This window comes from Ceratotherium simum, chromosome 8 (assembly GCF_057802395.1).
Source record: "Ceratotherium simum simum isolate JZ-2026a chromosome 8, ASM5780239v1, whole genome shotgun sequence".
NCBI lineage: Eukaryota > Metazoa > Chordata > Mammalia > Perissodactyla > Rhinocerotidae > Ceratotherium > Ceratotherium simum.
In genome coordinates, this window is record NC_141907.1 from 62,069,280 (window position 1) to 62,089,042 (window position 19,763).

The following is a 19,763-nucleotide window of genomic DNA, read 5'->3' on the forward strand; positions in this document are numbered from 1 at the left end:
TATACTTTCATTTGGTACACTTTATATTTTCACTAAAATACTTACATTCATTACATTACATGACAAAATACAAATCATTACATAAAAATGAGATTTTATTTTTTTCTGTCTTTGAGCCCTTCAGATGAAGTTACTACCGAAAATCAAATAACACTTGTCATGTGTTGTACATTAAATATCGCCTAAACTTATTTACATATTATGTCTACTTCTCTATTATATTAACTTTTCGTTAATTATAAGTACAAACACCAAAATTAAATTGGTATCAAAACCCACAGTAATTTTCAACCTCAGTTTCCAACGTAATTCACATTATCACATACTTTTAAACAGAAAAAGTTTTAGCAAACATATCTCTTGCAAAGAATTCTAAGGTGCCAATAACTGAATAGCGGAGGCTTCTGGGTAAAATATATAGTTATTTTACACTATTCAAATTTTTAATAAAAAGTAGTAATTTGAAATTTTATATAACAGTATTACAAAATTCCATTGATAACCCGAAATCAGAACAACATTCAACCTTGGGTGTCTGTTACTTGCCAGGCATTATTTCTTTTCATTTAAAGAATGGATAGCAAACAGTCTGGGAGTAGGTAACAATTAAAATATAGAAGAAAGCCTGCCTCCTGTTTGTATTGAGTCAAACAAGCAGAAATTTGATTGGAGAGTCCGATTTCAACAGGAGAGGCTGGTCATATAGTATGCGATACTTGGTATTTTCTTCTAATGAAAAGAATAAAGCCCTTGTGCCACCAGTTTGACGTTTACATAAATGTTTACCAAAACCGATTAGGGCACAGCTTCTCAAACTTGGCTGCCCAGCAGAATGGCCCAGAGTTTTAAAAAATACCAATGCCTGTGTCTCACCCCCAGGGATTCAGCTTTAATTGGTACAAGGTGGGCTATTCTATCAGCTATTTTCTACTTCTTGGTGATCAGCCATCTGTATGGTAAGAATGTTTTGATTGGTCAGGTCTTTGTGCTGAACTGAACTCTGCGTCGCAGTGCTTGCTGTGCAGAAAGGTCGGGTGCCTCTATTTGCCTTAATCCATTTTCCTCTCACTTCCTTACTCTTTCTCTAAGAGGAAGCAAGTGGCTGCCTCGGCAGCAGCGGTGGCCAAACATCACTAAAAATACCAAAGAAAGAACTAGGCTGCCTCCTGGATTAATTTACCATACTTTTTTCATTTTTCTCTACATCCTGCAAAAACTTTTCTTTATTTTTTGCAAGAAATAAACCATGAACTTATTGCTGAAAAAACATAAGCAAAATGTTTTATCACAGCTTCCCTGTCTCTTTGGGACAAGTTAGAAAATTCTGAAGCGAGCAGAAGCATAGTAAGTGCTTTCTTGTAAAGCTACTTCTGGGGAGGCGGGAGGCTATTGTAATGGTAAATTTCACTTCGAGAGGAAGAAAGGGTTGATAATCAATCAAAAACCAGGTATTCATTTGCGTGTTTGCAATTTTCTTACTATATTGTAAGACTATTTTAATGTTCTCTGTAAAATATGCAGAAAAAGTTTTGGGGGGGGTGTGTGTGAGAGAAAAGCAGTCTTGAGAGAGCCATTAAAAGAAGTAGTTTCAAACAGAGTGGAAAGATATGTACCACTCGGGGGCTTCAGTGAGAACCCGGAATTCCAGGAGAAGAATTTACATTCAGAAATGTTGAAGTGAAAAATCCTCCCGGTTCAGCATCTTGGAGTTAAGCTCCGAAGGACAGTTTACGTCTGAAAGAATTGTTTTCTCAAAACCTCTCTTTTGGCCGGCGTGTGTCATGAAGGATGGGATAACTTGTGCTATAGAAGCACTGCTTTCCTGAATCTGCTTCAGACATTAAGATTTAACTCCAGGGATCATGTGTTTGGCATGATGAGAACCACAGAGAACTTCGATGAGAGTACTGCCGCACGAGACCCTACCACCCCCCCCAAGGGAAGGTACGTTTATCTGGAAGCGTTCCTGCAGGGAGGAGCTCCCTGGGGTTTTACTTTGAAAGGTGGCCTGGAGCATGGAGAACCATTAATCATCTCCAAGGTAGGTTTCTTTTTCCAATATTGTCTTTATTCAAATTGGTTTTTCAACTTTTAATCTTTTGTCAGATCTGTCAAAAATGCAAAAATAATGCTGAAGATTGCTTGAATATTGCTTAATTTACGGTTTCTGATTATATCTGGATATGTTTCTGATTCTATCTGGAAATATTTTGCATAGCTGGTATTTGAAAGAAAAATGTGTCTAGCTCATTTATTCTGTGAAATCCCAGGGAAAAATTTGCTTGTTTGATGGATCATCTCTTTTTGTGAATGAAATAGTGTAGAACCAGCTACCACATGATCTTTTCAGTTATAAATCAGATTAGAGATTAACAGCGTGGTTAAGGCGGTGGCGTGGTAGGTTGACGTCTGTGCGCCTTTATTTAGCATATGCCTAGAAAAATATCTGCTCTTTCTCCCTGCAGTTGAAAATATCTCGCATTCCAAAATATTTTAGAATTTGTAATTCTGGATAATTGATTACATAAATATGATTTATTGCTTTTTGCACACAGGAGAATTAAATCAGCTTTCAGTATAATTCAAGGGCAAAACACCATTTCTGCCTCTTCTATTTATCTGTGTATTTAAACCAATTTTTAAACCTTAGTCATCCTGCAACATGCCTCAATTCTTTATCAATCTTTGGTGTGGGTAGATATATCCATTGAATGAATCCTTTTTATGCATTAGGCTTAATATTTCTGCTTTTCTTTTAAACTACAGAGATTAAGAGAGATTGCAGAGATTTATTTTAAAATTTCAGAACATTAACAGTCTAAAACAACAGAATATAAGTGCTTTTCACACATATGCATTACTCAGGAAACCTCTGTACTTGAGGCGAAAATTTTTTTTCGTTTGAGGGCAGGAAAGAGAAAAATATGCATTTTGCCTGAGCTCTGTTACCTATTTAAGGTTAATTTTCATATCCCCAAAAATGTGTGTTTTGAGAGAGAACAAAATGATTCTTACTGTGGATGATGCAGCGGAAACTGATTTTCAGCAGTCAACCAAGAGTGTGCAGGATACCACTCTAAGCTGTGTGACATTTCCTTATCTTTCCTAAGAAAACAAAATGTATGTGTATATGTGTGTATATCAGTTAAGAAGGCTTCCAGCTATAAGTAACTGAAAATCTGATTTATAGTGGCCTAAGTAAATTGAGGTTTGTTTTTCTCACATTACAAGAAGTCTGGGGGTAGGCTGTCCAGGCGAGGAGTAGCAGCTCAGCAACGTCAACAGGGACTTCACTTATCTCTCCACCTTGCCTTCCTTATGATGTGGGCTTTTGTCTTCATGGTTGCGTGATGGATGCCACACCTCCAGCATTGCATCTTCATTCTGGGCAGGGTTTTGGCTCTTTGCTTGGAAAGGGACACTCTCCCTATCAGACTTTTGCTTATGTCTCATTGACCAGAACTGTGCCACATAGCTATCCTCAGACCAATTACAGACCAAGGGGAATGAGATTACCATGACTAGTTTAAACCAGTCAGGATTTCTCTCCTGGATTCTGCAATGGGAACCTACCATTCCTGATGTCAAGGATTTTCTGCCCACTATTTAAACAAATTAGAGTTCTGTTTTCAAGAAAATGGAGGGAATGGGTGCTGGGTAGACAACTGAAAATGTCTGCCATAAACGTAAATATCTTCTCTGCATTTTAAAACTCTGGTTGTACATTCAATTGGCCTGGCCTTTAATGATAAGATATTATGTATCTGTACACTAGAGTACGGTGTGCTGTTGGACAGGCCTAATGTTACCATTAACGAGCCACTCCTCTATGTCTCCATTTTACCTGCAGAATGGGAGTATCCTATTATCTCCCTTATCGAAAGTGTGGGGGTTAAATGAGACCATGTGCTTAGAGCAGTTAGCATAGTGCCCGGCACACAGAAGGAGCTCAAAAAAATCTTAGCAAAGATTATGATTATTGCTTTTCATTGTTCTAGGGGACATCTGTACTAGGATACAGATTTGGCTGCTGTACAAACATCTAAAATAACAATAGCTTAAACAATATATGAGTTTATATCTCTCTCATGTAGCAATCTGAGCATAAGCCACACTGGAAGATGGCTGCATGGTGTCAGGGACTCAAGGCCCTTCTGCTTTCTTACTTCCACCCTTGGGGTGATGCCCTCTCTACAAGGTCCAAGGTCATTTGCCACATCTGCCTTCCAGTCAGTAAGAAGTAGAAAAAGGGGAAAGAGAAGGTAATCTCTTTCCTTTCAAGGGTATAATCTGATGCAATCTGCTCTGTCCATTATGGTAGCCACCAGCCACATGTGGCTATTTGCATTTCAATTAAAAGTAACTAAAATGAAATAAAATTTAAAAATCTGTTCCTTATATGCCCTAGCCAGACTTCAAGTGCCACATGCTTCAAAGCTCTTGAATATCTCTCCCCATGCTGTCTGTCCAGCAAACTCATATTTATCTAAGCTCCATTTCTTCCTCTCTCTGAAACTTTCCTGATTTTATCAAGCTGAGTTAGGTGGTCTCTCTTCTATACTCCTATAGAATGCACTTAGTACACTGTTTTTTTTTTTATTTATGTTGATTGTCTTCTCAGAAGTCTAAGAGTCCCTTTAGGGCAGGGACTATTTTCTTTTCATCTCTACCACATTTAACTCAGAGCCTGGGTACACAAATATTTGTTTAGTAAATGAAAGGGCATGTGCTATGTCTTCATCTTGCATTTCCAGGATCTAGCAGAGTGCCTGGCACAGAGTAGGTGCTCAATAACTTTTATTGAATTAATAAACAAAGACAAAACAGAGCAGTGGGCAGTTTAAGCAGGGAGGCAGAGTCCCATGAGATGAGGATGCCAGGCAGATCTCCAGAGACAGAGCGTGTATCAGTCTCTCATTGCTGCTGTAACAAATTACCACAAACTTAGTGGCTTAAAACAATACAAATTTATTATCTTAAAGTTCTATAGGTCAGAAGTCTAACACAGGTCTCACTGGGCTATAATCAAAGTATCAGCAAGGCTATGCACCTTTCTGGAGGTTCTAGGGGAGAATATTTTTCCTTGCCCTTTCCAGCTTCTAGAGCCTGCCCACATTCCCTGGCTCATGGTCCCTTCCTCCATCTTCAAATCCAGTGACAGCAGGTTGAGTCCCTCTCATACTGCATCACTCTGATCTCTAACTTCTGCCTCTCTCTTCCAAGTTTAAGTACCCTTGGGATTACATTGGGCCCACCAGGATAATCTCCCTATTTTAAGATGAGCTGAGTAACAACCTTAATTCCATCTGTAACCTTAGTTCTCCTTTGCCATATGACCTTACATATTCACAGTTTCCAGTGATTAGAGTGTGGATGTCTTTAGGGGGAGAGGGCATTATTCTGCCTACCACAAGGCATTTGAGCATTGATGAAAGTCTATGTAATTAGGACAGTACCGAGGATGAGACTAAAGTGAAATTTAGTGGCTGATCGTGCATATCCCAGATCTTCTTTCTAGGACAATGAAAAATGTGCATATTAGCTCATACATTGCTAACCAAATGTCCACTATTCCCCCAGAGAAGGGTGACCCCCACTGTAGGGAAGGGAAGGGGTAGTACACATTGAGTCATACATATGAAAGGCACGTACACTTCTTATTCAAAGCAATCATAAGCTGCCCGGTATGGACGACAATATAATGAATGAACTATCATTTGTCTTTAGGTACAAATAAGGCAGCAGAATGAATGGAAAAAAGGAAGCACAAAAGGGGAGCAATAAAAGAAATCATGTTCAAATCTCTTTCTTTGAGATTTAACATCTTTGAAAAGGAAAGGTGGGGTTGAGGAAAGAGCCTCTGTAATCTGTGAACTTCAAAAAGAAAGGGTAACTTTTAAAAAAAAATAGTGATTGTATGTGGAAGCTCAAGTAATTCAATAGTTCAGGAAGTTGGCAGCATGATTTTATTATGACTCACTCTGTATTGTGGCTGAGAAAAGCAGGTCCACCTGCCGTGGGGATGCACCTGCCCCCAGAGTTCCTAAATAGGTAAGAACTGTAACAACAGTGAACATCATCAACAACAGCTGGCACTTACCGAGTGCTTCCCATGTGCCAGGCTCTGTTCCAAGGGATTCACATGTGCTAACTCATTTAATTTCCAAACTCCACGAGGAAGGTAATATTATTATGCCACTTGTATACGTGAGAAACTGAGACACAGAATTTGAGTGTCTTTCTAAAGCTCTCATAGCTGGTAGGAACCACAGAGCTGGAATTGGAATCCAGGCATTCTGCTTCCCCAGACTCCATGCACTTAACACACTATACCGTTCAGTCACCATTGCCCACCAAATATTTGGCTCTGTTTAGATTCTAGAGCTATTATCGGGGTAAAATATAGGATTGATATATTGTTAAATATGGTTTTAAATTTGTTCCAGGAAAATAATTTAAAAAAACACAACTTAGTCCTATAAGGTCCCATAAAATAGATGTGACTACTGCTCAAGCAAATGCTTTAAGTAATTCAAGACCCGTTTGAGGAGGGCCCCCTTAGCAGTTCTCAGTAAGTATCTTTGTGGTGTCTTCACCAGGAGAGACATCTTTTTGTGCACTTCAAACATGGGCTTCAGAATTTAAGGTAAGCCGTTGCCTGGGTCTCTTATGTCTCTTACGTCGTCGACACTCAGAGCACATGTTCCTGATTCCTACCCCTCTGGAGATATCTGTGCTCTAGCGGGACTCTCTTCTGTGCCATCTCATGTATAAATCCTGCTGGTTCCATCTTCCACACTATCACCCCTCCTTCTCTGAAACTCCTTCCACCTATAACACCACCATCCTCTTCCTGTCAATCCAAATCACAGCCTTCCCTTAGGCTTTGTCTACCAAGGCTCGGCTCAGTAACCCTATCCCATCCCCATCTTCCCATTCTTTTTTTTTTTTTTTATAATTTTATTTATTTATTTATTTATTTTTTCCCCCAAAGCCCCAATAGATAGTTGTATGTCATAGCTGCACATCCTTCTAGTTGCTGTATGTGGGACCCGGCCTCAGCATGGCCGAAGAAGCGGTGCGTCGGTGCGTGCCTGGGATCCGAACCTGGGCCGCCAGCAGCGGAGCGTGCACACTTAACCACTAAGCCATGGGGCCGGCCCCCCATCTTCCCATTCTTTATCTGTGGCGGTGTGTGTGCTATGTGACGTCAGAGGCCTGATCAAACATATGTCCCTAGGCTTCCCGTTGGCTGACACTACTCAGATTTTAAAATGGAGTCTTTCATTGGGTTTTTCTAGCCTTAGAGATATTATCTAATCCCTCTGTCCTCTTTACAATTCCTCCTCTGGAAAGAATCATCCAAAACATCTTAATCAACCTGCCATTTAAAAGTGAAATGAACTGCTTTCCTGCACTGTTAGAAACCTTGGAAATAGAAATAGTCCGTAGGTTAGGAAATTACTCATTGAAAGATAATAAAATTGTTGAGTTTTCCTCATTTCTGGATTTTCTGTATCCATCTGTCCAGATTCAGTACTTTTCAACCTTCTAGCTGCCTTAGTGCTCCTCAGTTTCAACACATTCAATCTCTCTTGGCCCATTTCTTCTGCACTAAAACGAGGATTATTTTACCAGCTCTTCAGCCATGGTCCCTGAATTCAATTTGAATTGATTTTTAGGCAGTTCCCCAAGACCTTGGGCTAGTTTATTTAGTTCATCCAAAGTCATCTTTTTTGCCTCCTTCCGAGCACCAGGCTAGATCAGCTTGTTATCAGCCTTTTCACAGAGCCAATCCTTTCTGAGGTCCTCTCCTTACTTTCTTGCTTTTTCCTTTAACATCCTTTGCCCTTCATACCAGGGTAGCCTCATCTCTCTGCTGTCTTTAAACTAATTTGTTTGTTCCCTCATTGTTCCATCTCCCTTTGTCCTGTATTTGCACCAATTCCTCCTTCCTCTCATCTCCCCAGCACGTTTATTCATGCCATCTTCTGAGACAGGTAGTGGTTTGCATTTGGCATCCTACCAACAAACTGTAATCTGTTTAAAGCCAAATGAGTTTTACTCATGCTGTATATCCTACTTCTCCCAGCAAAATACTTCTCATTTCACACGCAACAAATGCTTAATAGATGTCAGATGATTTATAGGATTTTAGAGCTATAAAGAATCTCGTCAATCATCTAATCTGACTTCCGCATTACACAGAGAGAAAACTGAGACACAATAGAGGTTATTTATTTACCAAGATGGTTTCTGCCTTAGCAAACAAATTTATGTGTGTGTATGTAAAGCTCAGCTAGTAAGGGAATAATTGCTTTCTGGTTGTGCCGTTCATACTTTCGTATGAATCCTAGCTCCCCTGTTAGGCCGTTAACTTCTAGAAGCTAAGGACGTTTTCTGTCTCCCTCCCTCCCTCCCTCCCTTCCTTCCTTCCTTTCTACCTTCCTTTCTTCTTTCCTCTCTTTCTGTTATCCACAGTGCCTAAACTATGCATAACAGTGATGAAAATGTAAATGTATTATCGAATGAAGAGGCAGACAAATGAATATTAAAGAGGATCTTCTTAAAAATCTTTGTTAGAGAGAGTGTAGGGCAGTGTGCAAATATGATACTAGAAAAACCTGTTTAAAAAAGTAAGGCGAGTAAGTTGAGTTTGACTCTCAATTGAATGTCTTGTACATATTTAATGTTTGGTAAACGTCTGTTGAATTGAATTAGATTGAAAATAAAGAGAAATTTGTGGTTTTATTTGACTTTTTAGAAATTACCTAAACTTTGCTTATGTTGTTATGTCTTTTTAGACACAAACTAAGCTTATGATACTATCAATGTTGTTGGAAATATCTTTTATTCAAGTAGCATGCTGAGGTGGTGTGCCAAATGGATCTTAGCATCAGTAAGAACTCTGCTTTGTTTTAAAGCTAATAGATTCCCCAGGCGTTGCCTCCTATGCAGGGAACACAATTTAAGAAATATTTGTCTGTCTTATTTTAGTGAACCCACAATGTGATTGGAGACACATAATGAGAGACTTTCTATCAATCTTTGAAAAAAACAAAACCTCAAAGGACATTCTGGGTTTTAACTAATTCATAGACAGATTTTTCCACATCTCTTCCTTTGATGTACTTCCAAAGAGCAAACATCTTGATCCGAAGAGCTGCAGAGTCAGTGTCCTCCCACCCGGTCCATCCCAGGAGTCCATCCTTCTCTCACGCTCTGACATCCCAGGCTCTTCTCAATGAAACAAAATGAGGCAAAGATTCTCTGCCCAGTCCAAGCACTGTTTCTCCCCCTCTTCTAATGACTTTCCCTGCAAAAGATAACTTGTGTAGAATGGAAGTGACAATTCTTTCCTGCCTTCAGAGGAGGCTTTTCTAACTTGGCAGACTGATGTACAGAACACTCTGTCCTGGGCATCTGAGCCTGACTTTGCTCTTACGTCAACTGCATTTTTTCATTCCTCAGCCATTCATGCATCTATTCATTATATCCTTCTCCATTTTGAACTGAATTTTATCTTAGAGATTTAAAGTCTATTTTTAAATGCTCTTTGGTATGTTTGTATTGATTTAGGGTTGTAGTTTCTGTTATCTTTTTTTAGGCAAGGCTGTCCAGTGTAACAAAATACACATCCAGACAATATAGGACTTGGAGTGAAAATGAACAAGTTTCATTTCTATCATAGTCTTTACTGGCTATGTGACTGTGGGCAAGTAACTTAGCTTTCCTGGACCTCACTTTCCTTATCTTTAAAAATGGAGGGCCGGCCTGGTGGCGTAGCGGTTAAGTGCACGCGCTCCGCTTTGGTGGCCCTGGGGGTTCACAGGTTCGGATCCCAGGCGCGCACCGATGCACTGCTTGTCAAGCCATGCTGTGGCGGCATCCTATATAAAGTAGAGGAAGATGGGCACGGATGTTAGCCCAGGGCCAGTCTTCCTCAGCAAAAAGAGGAGGATTGGTGACAGATGTTAGCTTAAGGCTGATCTTCCACACACACACACACACACACACACACACACACACAAAGCAAAAAAAAGATAAAAATCGAACATTCTCACCTAATGGAGTTCTTATAAGTATCCAGTGGATTAAACCAAATAACAGTGCTTTGAAATGGCAAAACACAATCCAGAGTTTAGTTATGATGATGTGGACTGGTGGGAGAATAACAGGTACTGAATACAAGGTAGCAACTCACATAACAAAGATAATACTTGGCTGATTTTCTGTATCATGACCAGCAGTCGCCACCTCACACTGAAACACTGAACAGATAATTCTCTGCCCTCGTGGAGCTTATATTCCAGTAGAAAGAGACTGGCAATAAATATATTTGTCCATGATAATTTCAGGGTTGGTAAGTGTTATTTAAAAAAAACCGGAGGCTTTTCTAACTTGGCAGACTGATGTGCAGAACACTCTGTCCTGGGCATCTGAGCCTGAATTTGCTCTTACGTCAACTGCATTTAAAAAAACCAAACAATATGATGGTAGTGTGGTAGTGTCTGTGGGGTGTAGGTATGGGGAGCAGAGTTTACTTTAAATAGGGTGATTAGAGAAGAGTTTTATGATAAGATGACATCTGAGCTAAGACTTGATGGATGAGAAATAAGAAATCAGACATGGAAAGAGGTTTATAAGTTGGGCTGAGGCAGGAAAGTCTTGGAATGTTCCAGAAATAAAAAGAAAGTCACTGTTATTGGAGCATGGTAAGTGTCTTAGTCCGTTCAGACTGCGGTAACAGAATGTCATAGACAGAGTGGCTCATAAACAACAGAAATTTATTTCTCAGAGTTCTGGACATCAAGTCCAAGATCAAGATTTGATGTAGATTTGATGTCTGGTGAGTGCTCACTTCCTGGTCCGTAGATGACCATCTTCTCACCGTGTCCTCACATGGCGGAAGGGGCAAGGGAGCTCTCTGGGGTCTCTTTTATAAGGGCATGAATCCCGTTCATGAAGGCTCCGCTCTCATGATTTAATCACCCCCCAAGATTCGTACCTACACATACCATCACACTGGGGGAATTGGTTTCAACATATGAATTTTGGGGGGATACATATTCAGTCTATAGCAGTTAGCAAGAGAGAGTGGTATGATATGAAAATGGAAAAGTAGGCAGGGGTCGGATCATATAGGGCCTTGGGACTTGGATGTTGTGGGAAGGAACTTGGACTGGATTTAAATGCAGGGTGTAAGGGTATATCACATCATGAGTCTTTCTCTACTTATGGTGAGATGGACGGATTGCTTGTATTTAAACTCTGGGAGATTTTTAGTGCTGGCTCTTAAAGCCACCTTCTCTTCTGTCCCTCATATACATTTCTAGGACACTTCGCGGGTCTACGACAGGATAGGGTCTCCCAAAAGACAACTGTCAAAATTCATTGTAATTTATGTAACAATGCCCAAACAAACAGTATTCTTTTTTTTGATTAGAGGAGAAGGTTATTCTCCTCTACCCCATAACTGTTGATCTCTTGGGTTATTTTTCACTTTAAGTCAATAAGATTTGCTGGGGTTGCTTTTGTCACAGTAGTGTGACTAACTTTACTGAGGTCTTGCTCTGTAACAGGCACACTGCCTCACGTAAGCGTCACAAAACTCTGTGAGGTAGAGGTCCTATTATTATTTCCATTTTATAGATGAAGACACTGGGAGCTCCAGGGCCAGCCCGGTGGTGTAATGGTTAAGTTCACGTGGTCTGCTTTGGTGGTCTGGGGTTTGCAGGTTCAGATCCCAGGCGCGGACCTATGCACTGCCTATCAAGCCATGCTGTGGCAGCTGTCCCACATATAAAGTAGAGGAAGATGGGCACGAATGTTAGCTCAGGGCCAATCTTCCTCAGCAAAAAGAGGAGGATTGGCAGCAGATGTTAGCTCAGGGCTAATCTTCCTCAACAAAAAAAAAAAAAAAAAAGAAACTGGAAGCTGGCTTAAGGTCATAAAACTATTTAGGTGTTGATCTCAGACTTTTTAAACTTTACGTCTGAAAAATACTCTTTAAAGTAAAAACTGCATTGTCACTTTGTAGTTCCAAAGAATACTTCCATCTACTTTATCCCATGTCACGATAAACTGGGAGAAGTGGGATGTGTGCACTCTGAAAAGTCAGGTGGCTCAATGGCATTTCGAAGGCAGCTTGTGCTGTGAAATGAGGAGTGCACCCGAGATGTCAGCCTCGAGAATTAAACTGGACTCCCCACATCTTCCCAGACCCTGCTTCCTGCTACCTTTTACTTCTGCGAAGTTCTAACCTGGGTCTCAGTTCACCTCTCTGATTGTTGGTTTTCAACTGGGATCTTGTGTTTCATCTTAATGCACAGCAATCAGCATTGCCTTGGTTTCTCTATCATGCCTTTGTGTCCTTAACTGACTTAAACTCCCCACTCTCCACCAGCCTAAACCCTAAGGCTTGCCTCTTGGGCTGGATACGTTCCATTACCTGGATAAGCCATGGTAAATGAAACCCTAACTTTCAAATCAGGCCTGTCACCCAAGGAGAAACACTGACAAAATGAACGTGTTCAACAGGGGCTGGATCCAGTTAGTACAGGAAATCAGACTTGAGGTTCAAAATGATAGAGCACTGATTTTCTGGGATACTTCAAATTCACGCTTCCCAACTTAGTGAAGAGACCTGGTTATGAGATCAGCACCACAACAGATGGTCTTTCATGGAGGAAGTGGCCATTGCACCAAGCTTTGTTTTGTTTGTCCCTTTCTCACTCTTGCTTAGTTCATAATATAGTGCCTCTGCTCTGCTCTTCCCGCTTGATCTCCTGCTTAGCTGGCTCTCTCTACTCTCCACCTGGTTGCACTGGTTCTATGACTCTCATTAGCACTCACCTTCCCTGAAAGGTATACTTTCTGGTTCTCTCAATAGTACATTCAATTGACATAATCTTGGGACTGCAATTGCTCAAAGCCATTGCTGCCTGGTAGGGTCCTAGCTCAACTGGACTCATCCCTCAGCCATTCTTGGCTCCTGGGAACTTGGTTCAGACAGATCCTAGAATTCTAAAGATCTCCAAATTTAAAAATAACTATGATATGAATTCAGAATCAAAACACAGACAATTTAAGTGAAATAAGCATTCTTTAGGTTAGTTGGACTAAGTGCTTAGCACTTTGGGTACTAAATTATATCCTGAGCCGCACATTTGCTCGAAGGTGGAAAGAAAGATTGGACTTCTAGAACTAATTGTCTTATTCTTTTCCTTTGAAAAGTTGAAATTTTTAATGGAGGAAGTTGTAAAGTCGTATGGGTATAATTTAAGCTTTTATCTTGTTGTGTATAGTTCTCTGAGAAGTTCACATTTTTTAGGCCTTGTCTCATGGAAACTGGGAAATGAGCTGCCAGAATTCAGACCCAGGATCTGGCTGGGTTCCAGAAATAAATACACATGTTGGGTGGTGAGATCGAACATTAAAAGAATAGGAGTGTGAGCAAACTGTTGGGAATAAGAAGGCAGAAAATACTTGACACTTTCATATTATTCCTTGATTTTTTTGTTTTGTTTTTTGTATTTTTACTTTTGAGTATTTACCGACGAGCAGCAGGTCAAAACCAAGGCAGCCATTCACTTAAGTATAAGCAGCAGGAAGGGTAAAAGAATTAGTCTTGTCCTTCAAGAGTGCATTCATAGTTGCGTAGTGGTGCTCTTGGCTCAGTGTTTACAATTAAATAAGGTGTTGGCACTCTCTTGAAAGAATAACTATCACAGTTTCCCATACATATGTAAGTCAATGAATTTGACCTGTAAGAAGAAACCGTTGGTGTGGGCCCTTCCAGTGGGCCAAGATGCATTGCAAATTTCTGAACCCAGGCACTATAAAGTACTACAGCCACCTCTCCTCTTTATAAGAGAAGGCAATATAAAGGAGAGAGGACTGCATGGTAGAAAGAAGGAAATGGACACATAATAACGATATTTATATTTACTCAGTTGCCTCTATGGGTCAGGCACTATGTTAAGTTCTTTTCTTTATTATTTTGTAGAATGAGATTTGTTTTTATATACGAGAAAAGAGGTTTTTCATAAATGAGGAAGCCAGGATTAAAGCTAAGTTACTTCATGCATTCACTAACACATTTAGTCAACACATTGTTTATGGAATGCCTAAAATATGACAGCATAGGGGAAACAGCAAACAAGGTCCCTGCACCCAAAGATGGCGAGCGTTCTGTTTCCTTTTACACGACTTGAAGCTGACCCAGTGGCTGCCACACCCACATTCCCTCACCTTTCACTTCTGTGCACACTGGCTTCACTTTCAACTGTTAGCATCTGCATTTCTTGGCTGAAGGACTTTATTTTGCCTCCTCAATAGCACCTGGTTAATGATTCTGGGAGCAACCCTCAACCCATGACTGAGTGGAGTTGGTGGATAAAGAGCCCAGCTCTCTTAGCCCTCGGATGGGATAACTCTGAGGTGTGTGTTTTCTACTAGCTCTTAGAGTTGCCCCTGCAGAATTAAGCTGCACTTGTCCACGTTGTAGCTGGCTTGATAATGCATCTGTATGGACTGCCTTTCTTTCTCTGACCTTTTCTGCCTACTTCCCTCTGTTTTCTTTACTTCCCAGATTAACTACTTGCCACCATTGAAGAAGTGCTTAGTAAGTGAAAGCCAGAACCTAAAGTCTAATGTAGATCTGTTCCAAAGTCTATGGTCCTTCCACTCTGCTATGGAACTCAAGCAGGAGGAATCCCATGGTATCTTTTTTTTTTTTTAATTTTTTGTTTATTGCAGTAACATTGGTTTATAACATTGTATAAATTTCAGGTGTACATCATTATACTTCTATTTCTGCATAGATTACATCATGTTCACCACCCAAATACTAATTACAACCCATCACCACACACATGTACCGAATTATCCCTTTCACCCTCCTCCCTCCCCCCTTCCCCTCTGGTAACCACCAATCCAATCTCTGTCCCTATGTGTTTGTTTATTGTTGTTATTATCTACTACTTAATGAAGGAAATCATACGGTATTTGACCTTCTCCCTCTGACTTATTTCACTTTGCATTATACCCTCAATGCCCATCCATGATGTCACAAATGGCTGGATTTCATCATTTCTTATGGCTGAGTAGTATTCCATTGTGTATATATACCACATCTTCTTTATCCATTCGTCCCTTGATGGGCACTTAGGTTGCTTCCAAGTTTTGGCTATTGTGAATAACGCTGCAATGAACACAGGGGTGCATGTTCCTTTACAAATTGGTGTTTTCAAGTTCTTTGGATAAATACCCAGCAGTGGAATAGCTGGATCATATGGTAGTTCTATCCTTGATTTTTTGAGGAATCTCCACACTGTTTTCCATAGTGGCTGCACCAGTTTGCACTCCCACCAGCAGTGTATGAGAGTTCCCTTCTCTCCACATCCTCTCCAACACGTGTTGTTTCCTGTCTTGTTAATTACAGCCATTCTGACGGGCGTCAGGTGATATCTCATTGTAGTTTTGATTTGCATTTCCCTAATAGTTAGTGATTTTGAACATCTTTTCATGTGTCTGTTGGCCATCTGTATATCTTCTTTGGAGAAATATCTGTTCAGGTCTTTTGACCATTTTTTAATTGGGTTGTTAGTTTTTTTGTTGTTGAGATGCATGAGTTCTTTATATATTTTGGAGATTAAGCCCTTATCAGATGTATGGTTTGCAAATATCTTCTCCCAATTGTTAGGTTATTTTTTCGTTTTGTTGATGGTTTCCTTTGCTGTGCAGAAGCTTTTTAGTTTGATGTAGTCCCATTTGTTTATTTTTTCTATTGTTTCTCTTGCCGGGTCAGACATGGTGTTTGAAAAGATGTTGTTAAGACCGATGTCGAAGAGTACTGCCTGTTTTCTTCTAGAAGTTTCACAGTTTCAGGTCTTACATTCAAGTCTTTAATCCATTTGGAGTTAATTTTTGTGTATGGTGTAAGGTAAGGATCCACTTTCATTTTTTTGCATATGGCTATCCAGTTTTCCCAACACCATTTGTTGAAGAGACTTTCTTTTCTGCATTGTATGTTCTTGGCTCCTTTGTCATCCCATAGTATCTTAAACCTAATATTTTATTGGGTGCTGAGAAAAGGAGGAATTCATTCCTAGATCTGATGTTTTGCAATTCCCTTTCATCTTTTACCTTCTCACTGATGGACATGCCTTTCTCTTTTTCTCCACTGAATGGGTTGATGAGCCACATTCTGTTTTAATGATCACTTTTTTCCGTATCAATTAAGCACCAAGAGATTTCATCCTCCCCTCTGAGAGGGAGATCCAGTCTATCCTTTTTTCTATAGGTTCTTCTATTCTATAGGTTTTATAGGTTAGTGGGTAAGGAAAATGTGGTCCTCTGAGCAGAATAGACAGAAAATTATATCTGATTTTTTGGGGCTGTCTGAGCATAGCTTCTTTTCTAGAATTTTATTTATGTTGCTTCTTCTCTATCTCAATTCATACTATAAACGTAGCACAAGAAGAAAAGTGGACAGCTTACTGTTTTTAAGCCCAGAATATTAGACAGTGTAACATGGCAGTGGTATGAGGTTTGGCACCTAAGCAAGCAATAAAATATAACATAATTTCCAACCCATCCCAACCCCAAAATAGCAGAATAACTTTCAACACTAAAATGCGTTTTCCTTGCATAACTTGTACCGCTGCCAAATTCAATACAAGAAGCTTCTTTTCTTTTGGAGCTGTTTCCCCACAATATGAATATTCTTTGACTCCCTATGTTGTCCTTCCCCAATTTCCTTGTTTTTTGCTTAGTTCCTTGAAGACTGACAAACAGTAGCTTCATGTGACAGCCATTAGTCTGCCTTAAACTTCAACTTGATCTTGAGTGAATAGAATAATGAATAGATTTCATGTACCATAATTCATGTTGTCAGCTATATGAAATTGGCAGTTCAAGAGAAACTAAATACGCTTCCAGTCCTCTCTTTTCTAAATTCATATTTGAATATAATAATGCAAAGGCATTGTTTCAGTTAAAGCCCTTTTATAGCAGTCTGAACTCTGAATAAGTGAGCAATAAACATATATTCTATCAAAAAACAAAAGGTAAGCAAGATAAGTATTTGCTTCTTTGTGTTAGTGGAAATTAATAAGTGTTTTAAAAAATTGTGTTTGTGTGTGTGTGTGTGAGCATAGAGAGTGGCATTTCATCATAAAGAGGAAGGTCTTGGCAAGTCAATGTTCATTTTAACATCATGACATTGACTGCTGAACACATTTATGCCTACTCTAGCTCCAGGGAGGCAGTGGAATAGAATATAGATTCAGAAAGTAATACAGAGGGGCCGGCCCCATTGCTTAGTGGTTAAGTGCTTGCGCTCCACTACTGGCAGCCGGGGTTCAGATCCCGGGCGCGCACCGACCCACCGCTTCTCCGGCCATGCTGAGGCCGCGTTCCACATACAGCAACTAGAAGGTGTGCAACTATGACACACAACTATCTACTGGGGCTTTGGGGAAAAAGAGGAGGAGGATTGGCAATAGATGTTAGCTCAGAGCCGGTCTTCCTCAGCAAAAAGAGGAGGATTAGCATGGATGTTAGCTCAGGGCTGATCTTCCTCACATACAAAAAAAAAAAGTAGTACAGAAGAAAACCATCTCCCATCCTCCCATCTCTCAAGCAGGGGGAAAGATGCATTCCTTTTTTTTTTTTTTTTTTGGTGAGGAAGATCAGCCCTGAGCTAACATCCGTGCCAATCCTCCTCTTTTTGCTGAGGAAGACCAGCTCTGAGCTAACATCTATTGCCAATCCTCCTCCTCTTTTTTCCCTTTTCCTCCCTAAAACCCCAGTAGATAGTTGTACGTCATAGTTGCACATCCTTCTAGTTGCTGTATGTGGGACGCGGCCTCAGCATGGCCAGAGAAGCGGTGCATCGGTGCGCGCCCGGGATCCAAACCCCGGCCGCCAGTAGCAGAGGGCACGCACTTAACCGCTAAGCCACGGGGCCGGCCTAAAATGCATTCTTTTTTGTTAAAATTCCTTGGTTTGCCCTATTTAGGCTGTCATTTCATGGAGATTAAAAATGCACATCTCTGAGGCCGGCCTGGTGGCATAGTGGTTAAGTTCCCGTGTTTCCCTTCAGTGGCTGGGGTTTGCAGGTTCAACTCCCGGGTGTGGACCTACACACCACTCATCAAGCCATGCTGTGGTTTTACCACACGTACAAAATAGAGGAAGATGGGCACAGATGTTCGCTCAAGGCCAATCTTTCTCACACACACAGAAAAAAAACCACATTTCAATACATCGCTGGCGGGAATGTAAAATAGTACAGCCACTTTGGAAAAACAGTTGGCAGTTTCTTAAAATGTTAAACATAGAGTTACCTTATCATCCAGCTATTATTCTTCTAAGTACATACCAGGAAAAATAAAAACATGTCTTTACAAAGACTTACTCAAATGTTCATAGCCACATTGTTCACAATAGTCACAAAGTGTAAAAAAATCTGAATGCCATCCACTGGATAAATAAAATGTGGTGTAGCCATATAATGGAATACTATTTGGCAATGAAAAGGAACTGAATACTGAAATATGTTACAACATTGATGAACCTCAAAAATATATACTCAGTTAAAGAAGCCAGATACAAAATAATAATATATTATGTAATTCTGTTTATATGAGATGTCCAGAAGAGGCAAATCTATGGAGACAGAAAGTAGGTTAATGGTTGCCTAAGGCTGGGGATGGTGATGGAGAATGGTTATAAATAGGTACCAAGTTTCTTTGTGAGGTGATGAAAATGTTCTGAAAGTAGATCACAGTGATGCTTACGTAATTCTGTAACTATATTAAAAATCAATGAATTGTAATGATTGAATTGTACTTTTTATTCTGGTAATAAAATTAGAAGAAACAAAAAAAGAAAATAAGAATCACAAAGTAGATTATTACTTGCCATGTTAAGCACTCAGTATTGATTCAATTAACTGAACCTTCAAGTAGTAGAGAAGATGACCAAAATGAAGATCTAACAAACATTGCAGTGTCCTAACTATTTATGGAATCAGGACAATCTAAAAAGTTGTTCATAAGGCAATTTAGGGAATGAGATAGAATGAAGTGTTCTGGTTCCCCAGTGAGGAAGCTCTCAACGAGGAAAAAGAGGGCAACTGCTGTCCTTTTGTGTTTTTATGGAGATTTCATTACGTAGTCATGATTGACTAAGTCTTTGGCCATTGGTGACTTATTCAATCTCAAGCCCCCCTCCCCTCCTTGGAAATCAGGGGCTGGGACTGAAAGTTCCAACCCTCTAACCACATGGTCTCGTTTCCTAGTGACCAGCCCCCATCCTTAGGTTCTTTCCAAAAGTCACCTCATTAACATAACAAAAGACACCTTTATTAATTCTAACGCTTAGGAAGTTCCAAGGGTTTTGGGAGCTGTGAGCTAGGAACTGTGAATGAAGACCAAATATATATGAGAAATATATTTTCATCATTCAGATGACCAAAGAAAAATCAGAACATAGCAAAGGGAAAGGATTATTTAAGAATAATATTGGGACCAGGAAAGATAAAAGCTGGATTCACTTGATTTCTAACACCAAAATAAAGCCAGATGAATTAAAGATTCACATATAAAAAGTGAAATAAATTTACTTCACGTATTTCTGTATTGTCTGAATTCTTTCAGAAAGCATATTTTTCTTCAAATTTTTTTTTGTGTGTGAGGAAGATCAGCCCTGAGCTAACATCGGATGCTAATCCTCCTCTTTTTTGCTGAGGAAGA

At 39.9% G+C, this 19,763-nt stretch overlaps 1 protein-coding gene across 6 annotated transcripts in view; it reads left to right on the plus strand.

The window, feature by feature from the left end:
* Window positions 1–1,296: 1,296 nt before the first annotated feature.
* SHROOM3 (shroom family member 3) overlaps window positions 1,297–19,763 on the plus strand; it is a 310,752-nt gene continuing 292,285 nt past the window's right edge. For 2 of the 6 annotated variants that reach the window (XM_087434454.1, XM_087434455.1), the window contains exon 1: window positions 1,298–2,041. In XM_087434454.1, the coding sequence (XP_087290580.1) occupies window positions 1,874–2,041 (168 nt within the window). In that variant the 5' untranslated portion in view covers window positions 1,298–1,873. Of the gene's footprint in view, window positions 2,042–19,763 lie in introns of all 6 variants that reach the window. The other 4 variants (XM_087434458.1, XM_087434459.1, XM_087434456.1 and 1 more) reach the window with 3 other exon arrangements.